Here is a 25,882-nt window from a genome sequence, read left to right as displayed (position 1 = left end):
TAGTGCATGAATAACTTACATATAAAAGTTCCAGGCAGCTTGCTCTGAGCTGTTATAAATTAATCCCATATTTGGCTAAAACTATGTTAAAAGATAACTCTTACAAACTACCTGTTTTTGAAAATAACTTGTCTGAAAGAATTAAGCTCCCTTTTTCAGACTTCAAAGGAAGTTTAAGTAGTCTTTGCTTGGTAATGTCCATTCTAAATTTTACACCTGTGCGAATGCTAGGAAAATGGAAAATGTTTGCGGTCTCTGGTTTCCTTTCTCTTCAGTGGAAAAAGTGATAATTATGGTATGCTTTTCAAAAAGCAGTGGTAGAATGTTTAGTCTACAGGGTTTGTTCTTACAGGGTTAGGTTGTGGTTAGTAAGTACTGTTATTAAAGGAAAAATGGTATATCATTCAAACTAAAGGCAAATCTTTACTACTTCACAAAGGAGATAGTCTCTGGCAATATTCTATCAAATCAGTTTTGTTGCAAATACCATGTTACTTGCCTTTTACAGTTTTCAGGCTGATTAAGAAAGGCTTCTGATTCTTCTAAATATGCTGACCATGTTTCTTTTAGTATGTCAAATATTATTTGTAGTAAAAAGACATTAACTAAAAATAAAAGGTAACTGATTTCACCTTTGTGCCTTAATTAATAAAGATTAAATGAAAGTTAAATTTTTACAATACTTTGCATGTTCTTATGCAAATCATGGATTTTTTTAGCATGCAACTTCGACCTTTGTAATAATATCTTGTTGCCTTTGCCTAGAAAAATAAGGTCCCTTCTGCAGCTGTTTTGTATGTAAAAAAGTTGTACACTGTATTGAGCAAGTAAAATCCTGCCAAAGTTCTTTGAAATTTGTTTCTAAAATAACAAAACTCTGTGCAGTCTCATGATCTAAGCTACTGTTTCATATCCAGCTTTAGTCAGTTGCATGGAATTGACATCCCGCATTTGGGTTTCATTTTCATACAGAGTGATATTTACACATTGAGCTTTGAAATCTCTGTGGATTTTAATTGTTTTAATTTATTATTGAAATTAAACCAAACCTTCCTCTGGTACCTATAATCACCAGCAGCTGTACCTTTTCACTGTTCTATATAAAACTACCAGAACATTCTCTGAGGGGGGTGATGTTGTTTTGTTTCTCTGAAAGTATACTAATAAATGCTAGACAAGCTTATTAAGGAAAACGTTTAGTTTATGGTCTCTTTCAGTTCCAAGTGTGTTTGTTTTTTAAATCTGTAAACAGACATGAAGTGTAAAATGTGTATTTGTAGCCTTTTGATGATATTCTGGATCTGAACTACATATGTTTTTTAAAATATGAGTTGAATGAGAGATTCCTGCTTGCTGTCAAGGTACTTGTTATGGGCCTGTCGTAGTAGCTAGGCTTTGGACATGTTACTGCTGAATTCATTTGAATAAAGTACACATGTTCACATTTTTAGTTTGATTTGATATAACTAAATGTGGACATTATATTTATGATGTGAATTACTTGTAAAAAAAAAAAAAATTGAAGAATCAAGAAGGCATACTGGGCAAAACATTTCTGGGTAATTACACTCTACAGGTGGCTTTCCAGAGTGGAAACTTGATGTATGTTGATAACACCAAAGAAATACTGCAGTTCTTTCCCCCTTCTTAAAAAGGAGCATTTTTTTCTTAATGACTTAATTGAATTTCATTGTGTGTAACATCAGCGACAGTTAAATCAGTAAACTCTTAATTGTTTCTAGTTTAATTTCATAGTGGATCCATAGGACACACCACTATGTTTTATCGGTATTGGTCCATTAATATACACCTCAGGTGAGTTGCAGCTGTGTGCTTTGTCACCTGAGATGTGGATGTGGATCATGAAATGTGCATCAGTGTCTTAATTCTGCGACTGGAAAGATGGTAGCTGGTTGGATCTAACTTCCATTCTAACATCTTATTTTAACTTCTTTAACTTTGGGTTGAAAAATAGTTTTGACCTAATTAGTACCACAACTGCTCGGGCAAGCAAACGAGAATTCGTGTCAAGTCTGAATAAAATTAACCAACTATGTTTTCAAGTACAAGTTAGTAATTTTTTTCCTACAAAGTTGTCTAACATTTGTATCTTAGCTCCAAAATAACTTGTTGTTGACCCCTCAAACTTTTTGCATAGTCAAATCTTCGTGAAGACTCTTGCTGTCTAAAGTTATGATTGGACTAAAATATTAGAAATATATGGATAGTTTGGATTCTGCTTCTATTCAGATAAATAGTTTTTTGCCTCTGACTTCAGTGGTGGTAGGATTGCATGCTGCATGCAACAGCATCTTCCCCTGAGTGTTCATTTTACAGTACAGGAAACATTGTGGGCTTGGGGAGACATCACTGCAACGGTTCACATTCAATTCATGTATTGAAAGTTCTCTCTAAGCTATAATGGCTAGAAACTTGATTGTTTAAAATGAAACTTAGATGTTGCAGAAGATGACACCAACTTGGTAGTGCACCCATGCCCAGGTTGCAGCCAGAGATTCCATCAAAAGGCTGATTGTTGGTTTTTCTTTGTAGTTCAAAATTTAAAATATCAGGCTGTCTGATTTTTAGGGTTTATATTTCTTTGACAAGTGGAATGTGTTGAAATTTTTTGAATAATTTAAGCATTTTTGAGATTAAGATTTAAAATTTCAGGAAGGAGACATTTTTTATGAAGCTTATGATTTTTTGTTTTTTTTCTACCCATCGAAATATCATTACTCTACCAAATTTGAAACATTAGATAGCTTTGGACACTGACTTGTATAAGTGACAATGTTCAAAGGTTCATATATTTTTAATCCTCATTATTTGAAAACTAGGCATGAGTTTTCATCGTTCAAGTTGACATATTAAAAATGAAGAGAGATGGATGTTGAGATGGAAGAGAGATGGAAAGATGGTTTTCTTACTACTGCTAGTTCCATCAGCTCACTTCACTCTGATTTAATAATCTAATGATCTATTCAACACACTTAATTTTTTTTAAGTCTTGCTTTCACAAGAAGATGCAATTAGAAGAAATTGCAAAACCAAAAACATTGTTTTAAAAAAGTTTAAATTGCTAAATATAGTATAAATATGACATCACTTAAAAACCCCAAGTGATTAAAAGAAAGAAATGTCTAAGGACCTCACAAATGTCTGTCTGCATAATGAACATAAATGTGTATTCTAATAAAGTACAAGGAAATGCATATTTCATCACTACATAACAAACTTCCTTATGATCAAAATGCTGTTCCATCTTTAACCTCAAAATTTAAACCCAACACTCTTGTCTGAAAGCATATGCTTTCGCACCCCCATTCTCTGGGAGTCTAAACTTCTGACTGTTAGAAACTGGTACTGGATGATGATGGATCACTCAATAAATTGTCCTGTTCTGTTCATTCCCTTTGAATCATCTGGGACTAGCTACTGCTGGAAGACAGGATACTGGGCCAGATGGACCATTGATCTGGCCCAGTATGTTCATTCTTATATATAAATTACATATGCATGTACTACATATGAGATTTGGATATAACTAATTTTAATGTACATCAGCAGTTTTTAATACACTTTAAATATATAGTTTTCTCAGATAAGTTTTTATACTTCATTATGTAAGCAGTGTAAAATCTATGAGGCTTTTGGTTTTTATATGCTTTGTTTTTGAGTGATAAGTCCACTGTTGTCATTTAACAGCCTTAACTGATTTTGAAAACTAAGGTGTTTTTTCCTTTTGGAAAAAGGCTCTCTGAATTTGTTCAAGCTCAGTTTTACAATGTTTGTGCCATTGAGAAAATAATAAAAGTGGCACTGGCCCCTTAACCATGGAAGGGGCTTCAAAATTAAATACTTACATTTAGTGTTTTCATGTACGAGACAGCATAAGTACATTTGACTAGTAGTAAAACATTTTCGCATTTGATGAGCTCATGCTATTAAAGTGTAATTTATTTCAGTAGCTAAAACAGTTAACTATAGCTCTACAGAACATAAAATAAGGCAAATATTCCAGTTTATTTTAGGGAGCATAATTTTGTTTATTACCAGGAGATGGCAGTAACAGATAAATGTATAAGATTTAACTTTTATGCTAACTTAATATGAACTTTCGTAATATATTTGCCCTGTCACTTTTTTCCATTTGGAATTATTTCTCTGTTTGACATTTTGAAGGAAGATACATTTCATGCCATGTTTGAAAGACTGGCACTTGATTGCGTTGCTCAAAAATGTAAAGTAAATCAATGTCTGCAGTGTGTCTGCTCTCACCTTTCTTCAGGTATATGGTTGAATAATTGCTGGATAAACTTCAATTATGCATGTTTGTTTAAGGTTAATCATAAAGTTACTAACACCCCTGCGTCCCAAAAAGAAAAATGCAGTGTTCAAATGGAACTTATGTAAACCTTTACCTTTTTGGGTTAACTGACATAAGTTAATCTTTTTCTTAACCTTTTCCCTCCTGATCGAATGTTTATCTGTTCCTGCTTGCATGTAGATTTGGTTACAAATTCCCCCGACTGTAAGAATTAAAGTCAAGATAAGTGGTGTTCTGCAGGGCAAAAATGTAATTTTAAATATGTGCCTGTTTTACCACTAACCCAGTAGTGTCCCCTGTATCTTATTTCAATCTCTGGTTCTTACCTGGTAATCATTCATCACCTGGACTATGCATCCTACACATGTTTAACAGCCTTACATGATATTCTGTTCATTCACCTGTTAGTAATTGCTCTCATAGGTGAGTGCAGTACCATTGCTATGTGATTGAGAATGAGGGTTGTAATGGTAAAGGGAGCATTTAGCTTTTGTGGTAAACTTCACTAACCTGGGTTTGGAAAGTCCACTTGTCAGTGACAAGTAGGAAACTTTCTCAGGCATCAACTTTTGCAGCATCTAAGCTTTCATTTTAAAAAAAGGTTTTATTTCTTGTGGTTGTGAAGATAACCTTCCAATGTGAACCTAGTTTAACTGATGCATTCTTTTTTTCCTGAGTCTGCAGACAGCTCCAGTGCCTCTGTTCTTTTGCAAGCTGCAGTTGGTAGAAAGTACCCTTATGTTAGAAGGGAAAGATAACATCTCTATAGTTTACACTGGGAGATAACTGGAGTTTTGGAGGTAGGGATTGACAAATTCAGAATTTTTAGATCTGCTGATGCTGTAAAAAACTACTTATGTGGGCACCAGACTCATTTAACTCATTTTAAAAATGACTTCTAGAGGCTAGATGGTCCAGCAATTTAATGTGCTTTTGCATTATTATAACTTGTTTAGTTCCTTCAGAACACTAGGTTATGTATGCACTTTGTGGTCTATTACAAAGAATGTTCTGTAGATTTCAGTTTTCACAGTTAATCCCAAAGTTTTTGTATTTAATGTTGTCGCAGGGTGTGATACAACTAAATTATCAGCTAAACAGAACTATATCACCTTTTAATTGTCTGTGGATTCATTGCTTACATAACCATTTATCTAAATACCATCACTGTTAGGTGTGTTAACACCTTTACCCTCTATTTTTGTGGAATTACAGGGGTAGAGAAAACTAAGTAGTTTGGAGAGGTCAGTGGGTGGAACCTGGAGCAGGGGCTGTATAGAGGCTTTTGAGATGAAAACGATACAGTGGAATGGGAGCCTGGGAGCCTTGTGGTTTACCCAGTAATTCCTATGTTACGGTATCGGGGTAAAAGGATTAATCGCCATATCCAGCGCTCCATTCACTTTGGGAGTTATTAATGCTAATGTAAAAAGTATTTTATTTTTCCTTTGTCTAATGTTGATGTGCTTGTCCTGTGTGTTGGGGATGGTTAGTATCCTGCAATGAGACTATGACCTTGCGTTAATTTATTAGACACTAGATGTAGTTGTTCTGTATAAGTACTCTTAAGGCTATTGATCTGAGCTTGTTAAAAAGTCAATTTAAGCAGCGATGTTTAACTAGCAGTTTTCTACTGAAATCTCAAAAAAAATATATTACAACTATATTAAATGTTTCCCTTCTAAGATACGGGTATATTTTCCCCTTTCCTCCTCCACCTCCCACAACATCAAAATCTGAAAATGGTCCAGTCAGTACAGCTTTATTGCCTTCCTTATTTTTAGCCTGTGAAGGTGTTCTTACTGTTTGCTACAAATTACTACATTTGATTTCACTATATCAAATCAGTTATTTTAAAATAACTTTTTTAAAATGACCACTTCATGATTGAATTTTCGCAAAAAGTTAATGAAATAAGAGCACAATCAAATGAGAGAATGGTCTTTTGGCAAAATTGTCCTAAAGAAAAGCAGGATTTAGAAAATTAGAATTGCAATATGTATTAGAATTAGTGGGACAGGTGCAGGTTGGAAGAACAAGTTTACCATAATGATTGTGCTATATTATATAGAACACCTCAAATGTCTGCTTAAATATGCTGACATAGCTGGTGATATTGGTGCAGTCCTGATAATTGATGAGTGAAGATCCATAATCAGAAAGGGAATTGCCATTTTGGAGGCAACGAAAGTTGGGAACCTCCTACTGAAAAAGGCGTGCTTGTTTGAACTTGGTGATATAGGAAAGATAGGACGAATAGTAAAAGGCCAGTATGGTTGCATCAGGAATTCTTTAATGATCTGAAAATCAAAAAGGAATCCTACAAAAAGTTGAAAGATGGATGAATTGCTGAGGAGGAGTACAAAGAATAGCACAAACATATAGTGACAAAATCAGGCTACAGCACAAAATGAGTTACACCTAGCAAGGGACATAAAAGGTTCTTTAAATACATAAGGAGCAAGAGAAAGATGAAGGCAAGTATAGGTCCTCTACTTAGCAGGGAAGGAGAGCTAATAACTGATGACATGAAGATGGCTAAGATGTTTAATGCCTCTCTTGCATCAGTCTTCACTTAAAAGGTTACCACACACTCAACACAATTAATATTAACAACCGGGGGAAAAATTTAAAACCAAAATAGCTAAAGACAAGGTTAAAGAATATATAGATAAGTTGCATGTATTCAAGTCAGCAAAGCACTTAAGGAACTAGCTGAAGCGATCTCGGAAGTGTTAGCTATTATTTTATGCAGGGCAAACATAGTACCTATTTTAAAGGAGAACAAAGATGAACGAGGGAATTACATACTGGTCAACCTAACTTCAATACCTGGAAAGATACTGGAACAAATTATTAAACAATCAGTTTATAAGCGCCTAGAGGTTAATAGGGTTATAAGGAATAGCCAGCATGGATTTCTTCTTGACATCCATGCCAAATCAACCTAATTGCCTTCTTTGACAGGGTTACTGACCTAGTGGCTGACACCTCCTCCCCCGAGCAATAAAGTTACATCGACTTAAGGGGTAGTGTAGGCAAGCCCTTTGTAAATTAAGAAGAGGCAAATCAGAATTAGTTATCCTACTCCATTCATTTGAATGATGTTTTTAAATACAAGACAATTATAATGGCTCATGGTTCATTGTCTTGAGCCTGTCATCAGAAAGCAAATATTGAATGATTTACACTAGTAGCAATATTTATAAGAAATCTCTACAGCTAGACCAAACACAAAAGCAGTCCATGTTCTTAAGACTAAGTTAAACTCAAATGTTTTGGTAAGATTAATTGGACCAAAAATAAATGCAATGTTGAGGAATTTGATAGTTTGAGAACCAGTTGAGAAACCTTAGCATCCTCTCTCCAAGGATACAGGTAACTATCCACAGAATGTCACCAGAGAATTATTTTGCCTTAACTACTGTATCATAAATCCCAGAGCTGGGTATCACTCTTTATCTTGGCTTTATAAAGGCAGCATAATATTACAATTTAAATACCTCTAACTATAGAGAGAGAACAGATACTACTCCAGCATCATCTCTTCAGAGATAATTCATAAGCTTGCGCCAGTGCTCCTGATGGCAAAAATGGTACTTCATTAGCAAGGTTATGATTTTGTCAGTTATTTTTAGTAAAAGTCATGGACAGGTTACAGGCAATAAACAAAAGTTAATGGAAGCCGTCGACCTCTCCTTGACTTTTACTAAAAAATAACTATCGGGGCAGCCCTGACCAAGAGCCCAAGCACTGGGGTAGGGGATGGGGGGAGAAAATTACACATGACTGACAGTTCCTGCTGCTGCTGGGGGGAGGATAGCTCCAACTCCAGCCCTGGCTGCTTGGGGGGACAGCTCTGGCAATTGGGGAAGAGGGGAAGAACAGCGCTGGGCCCAGGCCCAAGGGGGAGTACACACAATACAGCTCTGGCGTCAGCCCACAGCTGCTGGGGAGAGGGGAGCTCCAGCCCCGGCTGCAGCCAATCCGGCGGGGGATGAAGCCAAAGAATTCACTGAGGTCCATTAAAGTCACAGAATCCATGACTAAATCATATCCTTTACCATTAAATTCTGACAAACCTAAACTTCCCGGGCCAAAGAGAGACTTTAGCAATGCCATTTTTGTGACAATGGAGTCAAGAGACTCACAAGTAAAGCAAAGTTATACCAAATGAGAGCCCATTGGCAGAGCTCCCTTCTTTGGCTGCAAGAGATGCCAGAAGTCGTATCAAGAAAATATGTTTAGCTCTGTATTTCTCAGTCTGTTCCCTAGAGTTCCAAGTTTCCAGATCATTTATTCAAATATTGGCTTGACCAAGGAAGTTAATGCATTTATTTAGCAATTGAGAGAAGACATTCTTCCAGGTGGTCATTGTTTTCTAATTACACTTGCTGCTGTCATGCACTCTGCAGCAGATGTAATTATATTCTGAGAACATTAATTTCTAGCTTGAAAGCTCTGATTACTGGAAGAGGCATATTGCAGTGGCTGCATTTTTAGACTATTGTTTGCTTGGACACACCTTGTAGATCTCTTACCAAAGTTCAAACACACATGTCCAGAATATAGCTCACCTACTTAGGCAGATACAGGTCATTGTTCTATACTATGTTCCCTCATAACAGAACCCATCAGATAAGGTAATCTTTATTCAACAACTGGACTACAATGTTAAACTTTTAGGTGTTTTGGGTAATGTCAGTGATACATACAACTCCATTGAAGTCAGTGGAGATGTACCCAATGCTTTTCCAATACATCAGTGTATTTGATTATTTATATGGGGTGCTGCAGGCATTCCCTTATGCATCTTATCTTTACTCTAGATATTAATTTCTATCAAGAGTACTAGCTAGTAAGCAAATTGAGCTCATTTACAGTTGAACAAAGGTAGAAACAATTTAGATAGCAGGTCAGGGATATATTTTCAGATTAGCCTTTAAAAGAATTAGGATCCTACTTTCAGAAGACTATGTACACTTAAGCATCATTGGTGGGTTGGTGAAAAGGCCTCCTAAGAGAGGTCGATGACTCGTCCACTGGGAAATCACTATTAGGTCCATTACTCATTTCAAAGAGCCTGGATTTCTGCCATATTAAAAATTCACTAATCAGAGAATTCCAATATAGATACCTTAGATTTAGCAGATAGAATGTCAAATTGTAGCAGATCGTATATGTCAAGGATTTCTTTGCCAAGTGTAAAAGCTTCTGGGTGACAATTTCTTTCACTTGCTACTGTACCTCTTGATGGCCTAGTTTAAACTTTGCAATGCTGAAGAGCAAAGAAAATAGTATTAATTTAAGAAGAGATCTATTTAAGAATGTTTTTATAGAGTCCTTCACTGAACTGCATATTAATTAGGCAAGCTTTGTGGAAATTAATGAATGGCAAAGGGAAGAGAGGAAATGGCAGAAGAAATGGCTATTGAGCAGTTTTAAATGATATCCATGCAATCCAGAATCAATAACAAAGCCCTTTCTAAAGATGATGATGCAGATTTTGCAGCTATCAAGTCAAATTAGGTTTATCCAAATTCTTCTATATAAATTATAGAATCACAGAAATGTAGGGCTGGAAGGGACAGACAGAGGTCAAGTCCAGCCTCCTTAGCTTCTGAAGCAAGTTCAGGAGTAGTCATGCAGCATGTTCTCAGGTTGTGGTAACGTCTTAATGGAAGAGATGTGTTTAACCTTGACATTAGAAAGTGTTCTCACAAGGAGAGAACTCTTGTGAGAACCCCTGTTCTCACAAGGGGTTCGAACAAGAAATTTTTTGGTGGCCTTAGAGTGCAGCCACCAACTTTCTGGTGGCTGCTTTGACAATTTTTCCTAAAATATTTATTTTACTTTCGGAAAAACAAATAAATATGCATATGTCCAAATCATTGTAATTTATGTACGGTTTTTTTCAGACTCAATAATAAAAATGTACAGATGTCTCTATTCTTTATGGACCTAAACAGAATAGAAACAAAATAAGGTGCTTTGCAGAGTCTTCTCTTTTTTGTTTTGTTTTTGTTTTTTTGGTTGCTGTTTTCTTTTTAGACTTGCTAGCTAGCAAGTCTGCTCCTGTGAAAACTGATATTTGTATGTTTAATATCGCTTTTCACAGCAGACTTACTCAGCCCTGGCAAGCCAGGGGATAAATTAAGCTCTGAATAGAGAGGGGGGTAGTGAGGCAGCTGGGGCCAGGGGCAATAGAGGGCTGGGGAGGCCAGTGGAGGCCATGGGTGATGGGGGTTTGAGCCTGGGGCCGGAGCCCAAAGCCCCATGACTGGGGGATGGAGCCTGAAGCTCTGCTGCTGGAACCCAAAGCCCCATGGCCAGATCCTGCTGCCCAACGCTTCAGGGCTGAAGCCAGAAGCCTGAGTCACACTGGCTGTCTGCTTCTCTGGTGTTTGTGGCTCCAGAGGCAAGCAGGGCCTAGTAGTGGCCCCTGGGAAGGGGTGAATGCTTTGCCACTCTCCACTCCTCCCTAATCATTGCCCAGGAGGCTGTAGCCGCAAGAAAAACCCCTGGTGGCCGCGGTGGCCACAGTTGAGAAATGCTGCTCTACAGCATCCTTTCCAATACTTCTCCTGACCATCTCACAAGGATATGTCTGCATTTGCTCAAGAGGAATCTGATCAGATACTGTGTTCACTTACTCTACATTGCCAGGGTAGGAGTTAATCATAAAAAGGAAGAATGGTAAGGGAAGAGAAATATAAAATGTTTCATTTGTGTTTGTCATTTAGTAAACTATAATATTCTGAAAAAGAGTTCAGCATTCCTGCCCCACATCTGTGGTGGAATTAACATGGAGCAGAAAAGGTCCATGATTTGAAGTCCAGGAGCTGCAGAATAATTGTTGTGCTATTAATGCATCGTGCTGAATCCTGGTTTACTCACATAGCCCAGCTTTCATACAGTGGAATTCTGCTATGCAAAAGATGTTAGAAATAGAGGATAAAGAATTATTAACTTGTTCAAAATGTTGCTTCTTGTGCCAATTTGAATTCAGTGCTTCCTTACTAGTAGTTGTATTTTCTTATCTAACTCCTAAGCTTCATTTTCAGTGCAGTTGGAGTGTTTTTCTCAGGTTATTAGTACTTCATTTTCAAGTTTGATTTGTTAGATCATAATGCCACTTTATTTTCTTGTGCAATGTTAGGTAATTTATCCATAATGATACAGAACTAAGCCTTTTTATAAAACAAATATTTGTGTTAGTACTGCTCTAGTGCCTTAAGTAGAACCACGTTATCTTTTTCCTGAGTGTACACACAAGCTGAGATCATTTAGTGGTTTACTGTCAAGACTGACATTTTGATTCTTTTTTTTGTAGAGCAAGGCTTAGATCACATAGCAGAAAATATCCTTTCTTATCTTGATGCCAGATCACTCTGTGCAGCGGAGCTGGTGTGTAAGGAATGGCAGAGAGTCATCTCTGAGGGAATGCTATGGAAAAAATTGATTGAGAGAATGGTGCGCACTGATCCACTGTGGAAAGGGCTCTCTGAAAGAAGGGGTTGGTAAGTACCACTACAATATGTAAACTAATTCACCAAGCTTTGTAGGCTATTCGTAACAAGTGTCCCTAATCCAGTGTTCTGCCAAAAGGTAAACTTATGGTATTGTTGGTCCTCTGAAATCTATGGAAAAGTGTAGGGTGAGGGGTGGTTAGGAAGGGAGGGGGTCATAAATTATATTAAAAATCTGTACTTATTTAATTTGCTCCCTTTTTCATCAGATACCTTGCTCCATTTCCCTACCAACCCTATTGCTTTTCACTTTTTGAGTTCTTATGGTAAATTTTACTCTGCAAAGTTTCACTGTAGCAGTTTTTTGCATATTAATCCATATTACCTCTGAACTGTAACGTGCAACACTGAGTACAGAAAGCTACTCAATATGCTTGTTAGGTACTTTGTCAAGTTAAATATTGCCACTTAAACTTTTGCAAAATGTCTAATTAGAATTCAAAATTTCATTTCTTTCTTGAAAAAAGAAAAGGAGTACTTGTGGCACCTTAGAGACGAACAAATTTATTTGAGCTACAGCTCGCTTCATTGGATGCATGCAGTGGAAAACACAGTGGGGAGATTTTATATACACAGAGAACATGAAACAATGGGTGTTACCACACAGATTGTAATGAGTGATCAGGAAAGGTGAGCTGTTACCAGCAGGAGAGGGAAAAACCTTTTGTAGTGATAATCAAGGTGGGCCATTTCCAGCAGTTGACATGAACGTGTGAGGAACAGTGGGCGGTGGAGGGGGAAAATAAACATGGGGAAATAGTTTTACTTTGTAATGACACATCCACTCCCTGTCTTTATTCAAGCCTAAGTTAATTGTATCCAGTTTGCAAATTAATTCCAATTCAGCAGTCTCTCGTTGGAGTCTGTTTTTGAAGTTTTTTTGTTGAAGGATAGCCACTCTTAGGTCTGTGATCGAGTGACCAGAGAGATTGAAGTGTTCTCCAACTGGTTTTTGAATGTTATAATTCTTGACGTCTGATTTGTGTCCATTTATCCTTTTACGTAGAGACTATCTGGTACGTGGCAGAGGGGCATTGCGGCATATATCACACGGGTAGATGTGCAGGTGAACGAGCCTCTGATAGTGTGGCTGATGTGGTTAGGTCCTATGATGGTGTCCCTTCAATAGGTATGTGGACACAGTTGGCAACGGGCTTTGTTGCAAGGATAAGTTCCTGGGTTAGTGTGTTTGTTGTGTAATGGCTTGTAGAATGTGGTCGAAACAACAGACTGGACTTCTACATAGAGTGCTTCTGCCGACATGCACGGGCTGAAATCGTGGAAGAGCAGCATCACTTGCCCCATAACCTCAGCCGTGCAGAACACAATGCCATCCACAGCCTCAGAAACAACTCTGACATCATAATCAAAAAGGCTGACAAAGGAGGTGCTGTTGTCATGATGAATAGGTCGGAATATGAACAAGAGGCTGCTAGGCAGCTCTCCAACACCACATTCTACAAGCCATTACCCTCTGATCCCACTGAGGGTTACCAAAAGAAACTACACCATCTGCTCAAGAAACTCCCTGAAAAAGCACAAGAACAAATCCGCACAGACACACCCCTGGAACCCCGACCTGGGGTATTCTATCTGCTACCCAAGATCCATAAACCTGGGAATCCTGGACGCCCCATCATCTCAGGCATTGGCACCCTGACAGCAGGATTGTCTGGCTATGTAGACTCCCTCCTCAGGCCCTACGCTACCAGCACTCCTAGCAATCTTCGAGACACCACTGACTTCCTGAGGAAACTACAATCCATCTGTGATATTCCTGAAAACACCATTGTAGCCACTATGGATGTAGAAGCCCTCTATACCAACATTCCACACAAAGATGGACTACAAGCCATCAGGAACAGTATCCCTGATAATGTAACGGCAAACCTGGTGGCTGAACTTCGTGACTTTGTCCTCACCCATAACTATTTGACATTTGGGGACAATGTATACCTTCAAATCAGCGGCATTGCTATGGGTACCCACATGGCCCCATAGTATGCCAACATTTTTATGGCTGACTTAGAATAACGCTTCCTCAGCTCTCGTCTCCTAATGCCCCTACTCTACTTGTGCTACATTGATGACATCTTCATCATCTGGACCCATGGAAAAGAAGCCCTTGAGGAATTCCACCAGGATTTCAAGAATTTCCATCCCACCATCAATCTAAACCTAGACCAATCCACACAAGTGGTCCATTTCCTGGACACTATATGACCATCGCTTATTAGCACAGTAAACACCACCCTATACTAGAAACCTACTGACCGCTGTACTTACCTACATGCCTCCAGCTTCCATCCAGGACATACCACATGATTCATTGTCTACAGCCTGGCTCTTAGATACAACCGCATTTGCTCCAATCCCTCAGCCAGAGACAAACACCTACAAGATCTCTATCAAGCATTATTAAAATTACATTACCCACCTGCTGAAGTGAAGAAACAATTGACAGAGCCAGAAGAGTACCCAGAAGTCACCTACTACAAGATAGGCCCAACTAAGAAAATAAGAGAACGCCACTAGCCATCACCTTCAGCCCCAACTAAAACCTCTCCAGTGCATCAAGGATCTACAACCTATCCTGAAGGATGACACATCACTCTCACAGGTCTTGGGAGACAGGCCAGTCCTTGCTTACAGACAGCCCCCCAACCTGAAGCAAAACTCACCAGTAACCACACACAACAAAAACACTAACCCAGGAACCTATCTTTGCAATAAAGCCCGTTGCCAACTGTGTCCACATACCTATTGAAGGGACACCATCATAGGACCTAACCACATCAGCCACACTATCAGAGGCTCGTTCACCTGCGCATCTACCAATGTGATATATGCCATCATGTGCCAGCAGTGCCCCTCTGCCATGTACATTGGCCAAACCGGACAGTCTCTATGTAAAAGAATAAATGGATGCAAATCAGATGTCAAGAATTATAACGTTCAAAAACCAGTCGGAGAACACGTCAATCTCTCTGGTCACTCGATTACAGACCTAAAAGTGGCAATTCTTCAACAAAAAAACTTCAAAAACAGACTCCAACAAGAGACTGCTGAATTGGAATTAATTTGCAAACTGGACACCGTTAATTTAGGCTTGAATAAAGATTGGGAGTGGATGTGTCATTACACAAAGTAAAACTATTTCCCCATTGTTCCTCACACGTTCTTGTCAACTGCTGGAAATGGCCCACCTTGATTATCACTACAAAAGGTTTTTCCCTCTCCTGCTGGTAATAGCTCACCTTACCTGATCACTCTCATTACAGTATGTATGGTAACACCCATTGTTTCATGTTCTCTGTATATATAAAATCTCCCCACTGTATTTTCCACTGCATTTCATCCGATGAAGTGAACTGCAGCTCACGAAAGCTTTTGCTCAAATAAATTTTAGTCTCTAAGGTGCCACAAGTACTCCTTTTCTGAAACATTTCTTTCTTGGTAATACTTTGTTCCAGATTTGGGAAAACTGGATTTTCCCATCTTTTGCAAGTCTCTGAAACTAGAGGGGGAGGTCCCTCAGTGTGTTCCTCTCTAGCATCTTGCTTTAATGCGCTCCATAATAGCATGACTGTGAAACTGCTGACTCTGACTCAAGACCTGGCAAAGGTGGGAAACCCAGGGATCTAAAAAAGCCTGTCAAAATAGCAAATCCCTATTTACTGAACACAATGAAAGAAAATGATTTCCTTTTTTGAACCTCAAATATGTTAAAATACAGCTGTTATTGAGGTATATAGCCCTTTAGACATTGTCTTTTGCGTGGGTTAAGTGACTTTAAGGTATCAAAAGTATTGTTTGAGAACGTATATGCCAAGTTGTAGCTTAGTGCAGAGTTATCCATCGTGCAGGGATTTTTGGTTTAACATGTCATACTGGAAAATATAACATTTTTTTTTTTTTTGTTCTTTGTTAGGGATCAGTACCTGTTTAAAAACAGACCCACAGATGGCCCTCCAAATTCATTTTACAGGTCATTATACCCGAAGATAATACAGGATATAGAGGTATGTTTTCTAACACAACTTTTTCAATGCAAATAACTTTTTCAAGCTAGTACATTTTCCTGATAGTTTTACTCTGATATATATTCCTGAACAGTATGGTTTTTAAATGTATTTTGTTATTGATTACACTATTTCTAGTACTAATTCTCATTTGCCAGGAAAATGCGGTAAACGTGCAGTAATTTATTGGATAGAGTAAATACAATATTAAGGTAACTTGTTAATGTCAACATTAGAAGCATGTTTCTTTTTCTGAAAGATTTTGGGACTTTTCAGAAATGAATTGTGAAGTCTGACTTAATGGAATTATAATATTTAATAGTCTCATTCACCCCCAGACAATCACATGCATACTGTAAAACCAGATTTTCTATATAATTTATTATCCTAACTTTTTTAAAAGTCCAGATTTAAACTTCTAATATTAAACATTCAAATACCAAGATCTATTTAATATTTTCATTTCCGCCCTTAATTTTAAGAGACTCAAGATAACAAATATAGCTTTTCTTACAAGGAGTGCAGAATTTTGTCGTCTTTCTTGAGTGACTGTAGTAAGAGTCTACAATATGGTTATAACAAAGTGCGTTTTAGGCATAAAGATGAGGCAGAAATGACTTTCTTTTGTTTGACAATATGTGATATTTTGCTTACCTTGTAAAAGAGCTTCAAAGTTATGGCTCATTTACTTTTCAGCATATGTTTTGACAGATTAAGGTCATCTTGGTGTTCACATACTAGAAGAAAAGCTTAGTCTTATCCAGTTAGCTATGTATCTGCCATAAAAATGTGTTACTTAGACCAAAAACTGTTATGCATTTATTTCAGCCAGGTGATGGACATAAAAGTTATTGGTCCAAAATTCATTAGTGAAGAAACATGTGTTTGTTGGTTAAGGCAGATGTGAACTAATGGAATCATTCTGTTATGGCAAATGTGACGTTGTGTGACTGGCACTTCATGAAAAAAATTACTCAAAACTCCAACCTGACTGTAAAATTTAGCTGCCCCACAAATCAACTGTAACCCTCATTTTCAAATATATATTTTAATAAGCTACTGTTAACAATTCAAATGATTTTTTTTCAAGTATAAATCTGAACATAAAATAAAGCCTAAGCAAAACAAAAAGAGCCATGATATTAGTACTTGTTGGTTGTGCACCATACACCTTTACATACTTGTGTAGTAAGATAGCTTGTTTTATCCTTTTCTTTTCTGCATACAAGTTCTTTCAGCATGGTTGAAGTTGATTTCCTGAAATAAGATCCTTCTGGTATTGGTTAACCCTTGCTTTGCTGTGATTGGACCTGGCTTAGGCAGCAGGCTTCCCTCCATTGCTTCAGTTTTATTTCTTGCTGGAGCCCCCTTCTCCAGTAGTAAGAGCCAGATCCATCCTGTTCCTATTCAAGTAAGTAGGAAAAATAGCAGGATTTGGGCCTAAAAATTCTGTAAGTGATTATTCAAGTGGAGCCATCTTAAGATTTGGGCTGATATACAGATTCTTAGTTGGAAGAAGTGAGGGTAGATCTTATGCCAGTACTCTAAGCAATAAAACACCCTGAAATGTATTGGGGGTATTGATAGAGGTAAACACTGAGATCACATTTGAAAGTGGGCTGTTTGTTGAGTACCCTTCCAAGGAGGAAGGGAAAAGAGTTCCTCAAAAAAGATTGGTATCTTCAAAGGAAGGAACCTTTTTGAATAGGTCTCTCTGATGACCCCATTGCAGCCACCAGATAAGGAGGAAAACACTTTACAGCCTGTGCGCGCTCACCCCCCACCCCCCAGTAAAGAAAAAACAACAAAAGCAGTGTGAAAATACAAAGTGCTTGAGGCTGTCCTTAAATGATATAGTAATTAGACTACTTTATATTCGAGTTTTTGACATTGATTCTTCCTATGTTGATCCTAGTGACAACTATAAATGGGGCATTTTTGTCGGAATGCCTTTGATAGTGGAAGTGTTCTGGAGCATTACATGCAGGATGTGCAGCAAGGGATCTCAGGCCATACACCTTAAAATACTTGTGGCAAGATGACTTGTCAGATCCTCCTAGCCTTCTCTTTATTACTTGCATCCTTTGTGCATCTTTGTTACTTGCCAGAGTTAGAGATATGAAACTTTTGAAATTGATTACCCTAACTGAAAGGAAATGAACAGCCATAAAAGCCAAAAAAAAAAAAAAAAAAAGCCAAAACCTCCCCTGACATCTGATTTAAAAAAAAAAAAATAATAAAAAAAAAATCCAACCTTCCATGTTTTAAGTGATCTTACAAAGTGAGGGGGAGATACCAGTGAAATCTCTAAGTCTGATGGAGACATTTTCTTGTAACAAGTTTTTGAGAAAATTAAACTTAAGATTGTAAATTCAAAACAATATCTTAAAAACCCACCTTAATAGACCCACTGTACTTAATTTTTTATTTTTTTTCATGGATATTTTTGAGAGTTTATATCTTCAGAACAAAAAAACCCCCCAACACAACAAGCAAAGATGCCAGGTGTTTCAAAATCTGGAAATGTAGACTCAAAGTTTTCTATTGAACTGTAACTCTTCTCCCATAACTGCCATTCAAAATACATCTGGTCCTGGCCTGTCACATCTTTCATTAAATGAGGTTCCTCTGGAATCTGTGTAGTACTTGTAAAATGTACAGGGATAAGGTGGCTGTCTGTGACTGAGGCTTCTGTTGGAATAAGTATTGGTGAAAGTGATATGTGGTATGTAATGTTTCTCTCCTGTAGTCTCTTAACTATACTGAGTAGTTGGTTGGGTGTGGTACATTGTGTTGGGGGGCATATGTGTATGGTAATTGGGCAACTGTTGGTGTAGCTGGTATGTCAGTGGGCAGAGAAATGGAGGAGAATCTGGCTTTGAAGGTGGTATTTCTATAGTTGGCAACAGGTGCTTACGTTTATACACTGAATTTGGAGTATTACCTTACAGAAGTTGCCGCTGAGGAGCGCTTCTGGAGGAGAAGCGTCACCACCGAAATACTGCTGACAAGCGTCACTGCCCCCCACACTCTTCTGAAGGCATGAATGTGCTCTCGGCCACAGAAAGGTTGGGGACCGCTGGACTAGATGGTCATAACTGTCCTTTCTGACCTTAAGATCTGTAAATTTATAAAACACTAGTCTGTACTCTTTACTGGCTGTCAGCGACATCAGGTGAATTCAAGGGGATGACTACCATCCACCAAGCCCCACATGAGTGTTGGCCACATCAGATGCTCACTCTTACTTACAGGTTTCAGAGTAGCAGCCGTGTTAGTCTGTATTCGCAAAAAGAAAAGGACTACTTGTGGCACCTTAGAGACTAACAAATTTATTAGAGCATAAGCTTTCGTGAGCTACAGCTCACTTCATCGGATGCATCCGATGAAGTGAGCCGTAGCTCACGAAAGCTTATGCTCTAATAAATTTGTTAGTCTCTAAGGTGCCACAAGTACTCCTTTTCTTTTCACTCTTACTTAACATGCCATCTTTATTTGTCCAGGAAACTTAAGCTAACTACTCAAAGGGAGCCAGGTCTTTCAGTTACAGGCTCTCACTCTGGAATTCTTGTCCATATTCAGGAAACAGACATGCCTTTGTCCAGACTTCTAAATATATGAAGTCTCCCTTGTAAAGCAAACTCTCAATTCCAGAATCCCAAACATTCAGCTTATACCAGCAAAATTTTCCTAGTCTTGGTCCTGCAAAGTTGCTGATTTGGAGGGGAGAATGAAGATGGGTTGAGGAGTTGTGCAACTTGGAACTTGTTCTCAATGCTCAAATGTTTCTTTTCAATCTGAGCCCTGGGAAATGTTCCCATGTTCCAGATGTTTCCATCCTGGATTAGGGTCGATGCTTTTAGTACCCTGAATTTCTTGAGCTAGTAGTAAGGGTCGGATAATTTTTTCTCTTTTTTAAGGTCCCATCATTTCTAATTCTTCCAATAAATGTCTCTGTAAGATATGATTAGTAAAGGGCTTTCTCCCTGTGGACTCTCAGAACAAGTTGTTCACACAGTCCTTCAATCGGAAAGTCTGCAACAGAAAAAGCCAGCTACAGCACTTGGACCCCTTTTCTTTAGGTATTGCTAGCGAAAGGGAGGAGTTAGAGGGGCAGGGCCTGATTTAATTTCATCACCTCCATTCTTGAATTCTTCAAAAGATCATGCAGAAAACTGCTGTAAAAAAACCAGACTTCATCTTAGGGGCCATTCAGGGTCCGAAGGATTTTCTATCCTTGCTGATTTTTAAAAGCAGTGTTGCTCTCTTACTTCAAACCTTGTTCTATAATATCTACCTGATATCTATAATATCATCCTTTTTAAACATTGTGATCCCTACCTTTCCACAGGAAAAAACATTTGTTTGTGTGGAGATCATCTGAGTTGGTCCAGTTAACCCTGTACTTGGAAACAGTCCACAAATATTGTGGTGCAGATAAACTGTTTTAAATGGACTACAATAATAGGCAAATTGCCAAATAGTAGGGTAAGTTTTATAGTTTTGATACCACAACACCAAATCCCCTCTTCCATATGATCTATGAAGCTGGACCAATTTATCCCTTTAGAATTAGCACAAATATAATCTATTCCTCATGATCTGTCAAGAAGATTATTTGTACATGTTCTTCATATCCTGAAATACATGGGAAGGTCCTTCATCTTGCTTCTGTGGAAACTAGTCTACTTAATTATGATGAGACTATCAAATGAGATTTTCCCCCAAAGAATTTAGGGAAGAACGTGGCCAGGCCATCAAATAGACTCCATGTATTCTTCCAAAAGTTAAGGGAGTTCATATTTTTAAAAATACAAGCTAGTTTTTAAAATCTTGGACATAAGAGGCAAAACATGAAGAGGAAAGAGGCTCTTCAGTGGAGTCTTTACTAAGGTTAGGTGGGGAAAGATCTTTACTGTTTTTTTGCCAAAGCTCTACTGCGTAATTTCAAAGGAAATACATTTTTGTAGTAACATTTACAGTATTGGAGTGAGATGATTGAAAATTTGTTGAGAAATCTGGCCAGCTGTATACATCCAAGTTATATTCCTTTTGAGAGCTTATTGTTAGTGGCAGGTTTTTTAAAGGGTAGTTAAGTTTCCTTAAATGAAACTGTTGACAAATAGGGGGATGCTTGAGTGTGTTTTTAGGCACATAGGATGTGCTCAGACAACAGCAAGGTGGCCACGTAAGTATCTAGTTCAGTATATTTCTAACTTTATATTTTCATGGTATCACAGAATCACTTATTAAATAGTGATGTTAATCTTCGTTGGATAGTTGTGTACTGTCAGCTGTTCTGTTTATTATTGATGCATATATCATTGCAGTAACTCTCACACTTGCCCTCCCCATTTTCCTTGTCCTTGGGTTGTCAGGTGTTGGGGTTTTTTTAAAAAAAATCTCCCCTGGAGAGCTGGAAGGGATTAAATTACCATATTTACTCGTTCATAAGCCGAATATTTTTGGTAAAAAAGTGATGCATCAAAGAGCGGGGGTCAGCTTATAAACAGGTCTACACCAAAATTTGATGATTTAAAACTCTATGAAATTATTGAATTGAATATCTAATACATTGTCTTTTTGTTTACCTGGAGTGTCTGCAGGCATGGAGCCCCTCAGTTCCCTGTGGTCACGGTTCACTGTTCCCAGCCAGTGGGAGCTACGGGAAGTGGTGCCACTTCCTGCAGCTCCCATTGGCTGGGAATGGCAAACTGCAGCCACTGGGAGCTGAGGGGCTCCGTGCCTGCGAACGTTCCAGGTAAACAAAACGTCCCAACCCACCAGCGGCTTACCTTGATGGGCCGGGAGCCAAAGTTTACCAACCACTGAAATATAGGGTTGGCTTATGAAAGGGTCATAAAGTTTTTACTATTTTTACCTATCCATCTTGGGGGGTCGGCTTATAAATGAACGGGCTAATGAACGAGTATATATAGTATGTTGCTCAGATATCACATTACCAATAAATAAATAAATCAGCTATCGATCTTCTCTCCCTGCTGTCAAGACAGCATGACTTCTTATGTCTGGAAGGTGGCATGTTGATTTAATTTCCATATATTTGAGTTCTTAAATACAAGGTTTCTAGAATCCTTGCTGGGAAATACTTACCTTGATATCTGCTTCTTCAAAAAGGTAATTTGTGGTCTTTTCAGTTTGCAGTCGTTACCAGGGACAGTATTGCATCATTTGAGCAGCTATCTTTATTTGGATGTAATTTAAATTATTTAAAAGTTTTTAAACTGATAGCCAAGCAAAGTGAAATCTGCATTGCCTCTGCTATCTGTTCAGTGATGTAAACAACAGATCAACAAAAGGTAGATTCGTAGAAATGTAGGACTGGAAGGGACCTCAGTAGGTTACTAGTCCAGTACCCTGCACTGAGGCACGACTAAGTATTATCTAGACCAGGGATGGGCCAACTTTTTGGCTTGAGAGCCACATCGGGGTTGCGAAACGGTATGGAGGGCCGGGTGGGGAAGGCTGTACCTCCCCAAACAGCCTGGCCTCCGCCGCCTCTCACTTCCACTTCCCACCCCTTGACTGCGCCCCTCAGAATCCCCAACCCATCCAACCCCCCCTCCGCTCCTTGTCCCCTGACAGCCCCCTCCTGGGACCCCCCATCCCTAACCATTCCTCCCCGGGACCCCACACCCTATCCAACCCTGACTGCCCTGACCCTATCCACACCCCCACCCCCTGACAGGTCCCCTGGGACTCCCATGCCTATCCAGCCCCCTCTTCTCCCTGTCCCTGACTTGCCCCCCCCGGCCCCCTCCGCCCCATTCAACTGTCCCCTGACTGCCCACCGGGGCCTCCTTCCCCCTTAGCTGTACCCTTATCTTTACCATGCTGCTCAGAGCAGCAGGACAGGCTTATTTGAAATCCTGGGAGGTGGACGGGCACAAGCCGCACTGCGGCATTGCTGCAGGGGAGGGTGGGCAGTGGGGGAGGGGCAGGAATGAGCCTCCCCTGCCAGGAGCTCAGGAGCTGGGCAGGATGGTCCCGCGGGCCGTTGTTTGCCCACCCCCGATCTAACCATCCCTGACAGGTGTTTGACTAACTTGTTCTTAAACCTCCCATGACAGAGGTTCCACAGCCTCACAAGGTAATTTATTCTGGAGCTTAATTACCTTTACAGTTAGGAAGTTTTTCCTAATGTCTTACCTAAATCTTCCTTACTGCAATTAAAGTGCATTATTTCTTGTCTTGTCCTCAGTGGTTAAGGAGAACAATTTATCACTCTCTTCTTTATAACAGTCTTTAACATACTTGAAGACTGCTATCTTTTTGAGACTACATTCAGTTTTTTCTGTTTTTCCTCATAAGTCATGTTCTCTCGACCTTTAATCATTTTTGTTACTCTCCTCTGAACTTTCTCCAGTTTGTCCACATCTTTCCAGAAGTGTGGTGACAAGAACTGGACACAGTACTGCAGTGGAGGCCTTATTAGTGCAAAGTAGAGTGGAAGAATTACTTCTTCTGTCTTGCTTACAACACTGCTGCTAATATGCCCCAGAATGATGTTCACTGTGGTGTGTTGTGTTTTTGTTTGTTTGTTTGTTTGTTTGTTTTTTGGCAACAGTATTACATTGTTGACTCATCTTTAGTTTGTGATCCACTAGAACCTCCAGATCCTTTCTACAGTTATGGGCAGTTATTTCCCATTTTGTCAGGTTTCAGAGTAGCAGCCATGTTAGTCTGTATTCGCAAAAAGAAAACTAAAATTTGTTAGTCTCTAAGGTGCCACAAGTACTCCTTTTCTTTTTCCCATTTTGTGTTTGTGCAGTTGATTATTCCTTCCTAAGTGTAGTACTTAGCATTTGTCTGTATTGAATTTTGTTCTGTTTATTTCAGACCATTTCTCCAGTTTGTCTGATCATTTTTAATTTTAATCCTACCCTCCAAAGTGCTTGCAACCCCTCCCAGCTTGGTATCTATCTGCAGACTTTATAAGTACTCTCTATGCAATTATCTAAATCATTTATGAAGATATTGTAGAGAACCAGACCCTGGATAGATCTCTGCGGGAGCCCACTCAATATGCCTTTCCAGAATGATTGTGAGGGGGGACTTCAACTACCCAGATATCTGTTGGGAAAATAATATAGCAGGGCCCATAACCACCAAGTTGTGTGTTTTGAATGGTTTTGTTAGTTGTTTAAAAAAAAAAAAAAGCCTCATACCTTTCTTCTTCCTGGTTAGGTGGTCTATATTAGACGCCTACCATGACATCACCCTTTTTTACCCCTTGTATCCAGAGACTTTCAACAGGTCTGCCTCCCACTTCTTTCTCAACCTCAGTGCAGGTGTATACATCTTTGATATTTCTAGTACTCTTCTCCTTTCCAGAGGCTGGGGGTAGGTCTACTCACCAATACATTGCTGGTGTTCTGCAGTCCCCCATATTACTATCTCTCTCTGGCTAGCAGGCTGTAACCCTCTATCTTGTAGTTTTGTAGTAATTTTTTCAAGCCTTCAGATAACAGCTTTAATATTTAGGTCTTAAATTCTGCAGAATTTAATGACTTTGGTCCTGATACTCACAAGGTAAAGCTTTTCCACTGTTCTAGTGAGTTGATTTAGTGAATTTTTTAGACTCTCTTACCTTTTGCCATGTTTTGTCCTCTTCTGATCTTTGAATATGTAATGTAAGCATGATTTACCCAAAATTAAACCAGGCACATGTCATACTCGGATCTAGCTTGGCTTTCAGCATTATCTCCCTAATTGCTAGCCTTGCTTTACTGCAGACGGTTCTTGAAAGCATATCTTGATTATCCTGTCCAAGATGGTTATTAAAGCAAGACAGGAAGCCTTTGATTCACTCATAGTGAATGTTTTCTTGTACATTTTCAGCAAAGGTGACCTTTTTATGTCCTTATTAAAACTTTAAAAAAAACTTATTCTGAACCTAGATGTATGATACATCTAGATAAGGGCATAAGCACGGAATAATAGAAATTCGTTTTAGGGAACATTACTAAGTAACTTAATGAAGTTTTTTATTAAGCTAGTTGTTTCTAGCTCTTCTAAAAGTCATCAGCCTACCTAGCTGATTTCATACTGTTTTTTATTTTTAATTTAATCTTATGTTCTCCAGGTTTACCTATTGAACCTTTTATACCAGTGGAGATGTATTCAATTTATTTTACTGAAGGAGGCTATTACGATAAAACAGCTTTTCATTACTCAAAAGGACAAATTGGTTGCAGTCATTTTTCTAAGCTAATCCTTCCCTTTCCTCCTTGACAGTCTCACTTGTATTTTCACTTAATGGTTTACCCATGTTCCAAAGTGGGAACTTTCTTGGTGAGTAGACCCTTAGCCATCAATTTCTACAGAATATAAGCTTATATTTAAAAGTTAAACAAATTCTCTTGTGCTTGTGAAGAGAACTTCATGAATGTGACCTGATGCATGCATTTAATGAGGCTGCAGGCAGGGCCATCCCTAGGAAGGTGTGGGGCCTGGGACATAGGCGCCAAGTTTTTAGCTGGCAAGGGGTGCTCCCCGGCTCTGCCTAGGCCCCACCCTTACTGTACCCCTTCCCCCAAGGCCCCCCTCTTCCCGGCCCTGCCCGACTCCCACTCAGCCTCTTCCTCCCTCCAGTTCTGCCCCTTCCCCCGAGCATGCTGCGCCCTCACTCCTCTCCCCTCCCCCAGCATCTTACGATGTGGTGAAACAGCTGATCGATGGTAGGTGCAGGGAGGGAGGGAGAGAGAGGTGCTGATCTGCGGCGCCCGCCGGTGGGCAGGAGGCGCTGGGGGGAGGGGAGGTTGGTAGGGAGGCTCCTCACCTGTCCACCTCTTCACAAAGCACGCGGACCCCCCAGAGCATGGGGCCTGGGGCAGCCACCCTGATTTGCCATACCCCAGGGATGGTTCTGGCTGCAGGCATACAGCTCCAGTGACATAGCTGCTGCTTCTACCTTTCCTAAGCAGTAGCTGAGTGAAAGTGACAACTCTGCTCATTTTCTCTTTTCCTCTTCAGAATCC

General features: G+C 39.2%; 1 protein-coding gene across 8 annotated transcripts in view; it reads left to right on the top strand.

Moving 5' to 3' along the window:
- Positions 1–25,882, top strand: part of FBXW11 (F-box and WD repeat domain containing 11) — a 121,705-nt gene that overhangs the window by 70,795 nt on the left and 25,028 nt on the right. For all 8 annotated transcript variants that reach the window (XR_006283124.1, XR_006283123.1, XM_038412877.2 and 5 more), the window contains 2 exons: positions 11,664–11,850; positions 15,791–15,881. Coding sequence is in view for 6 of the 8 variants with exons in the window: in XM_038412877.2 (XP_038268805.1) it covers positions 11,664–11,850; positions 15,791–15,881 (278 nt within the window). In the remaining 2 variants the exon portion in view is untranslated. The remainder of the gene's footprint in view (positions 1–11,663; positions 11,851–15,790; positions 15,882–25,882) is intronic.

The sequence above is a fragment of the Dermochelys coriacea genome, chromosome 8 (assembly GCF_009764565.3).
Source record: "Dermochelys coriacea isolate rDerCor1 chromosome 8, rDerCor1.pri.v4, whole genome shotgun sequence".
In the NCBI taxonomy this organism is placed as follows: Eukaryota; Metazoa; Chordata; order Testudines; family Dermochelyidae; genus Dermochelys; species Dermochelys coriacea.
Note: the sequence above shows the minus strand (reverse complement) of the source record. Positions and strands in the feature narration are given on the sequence as shown.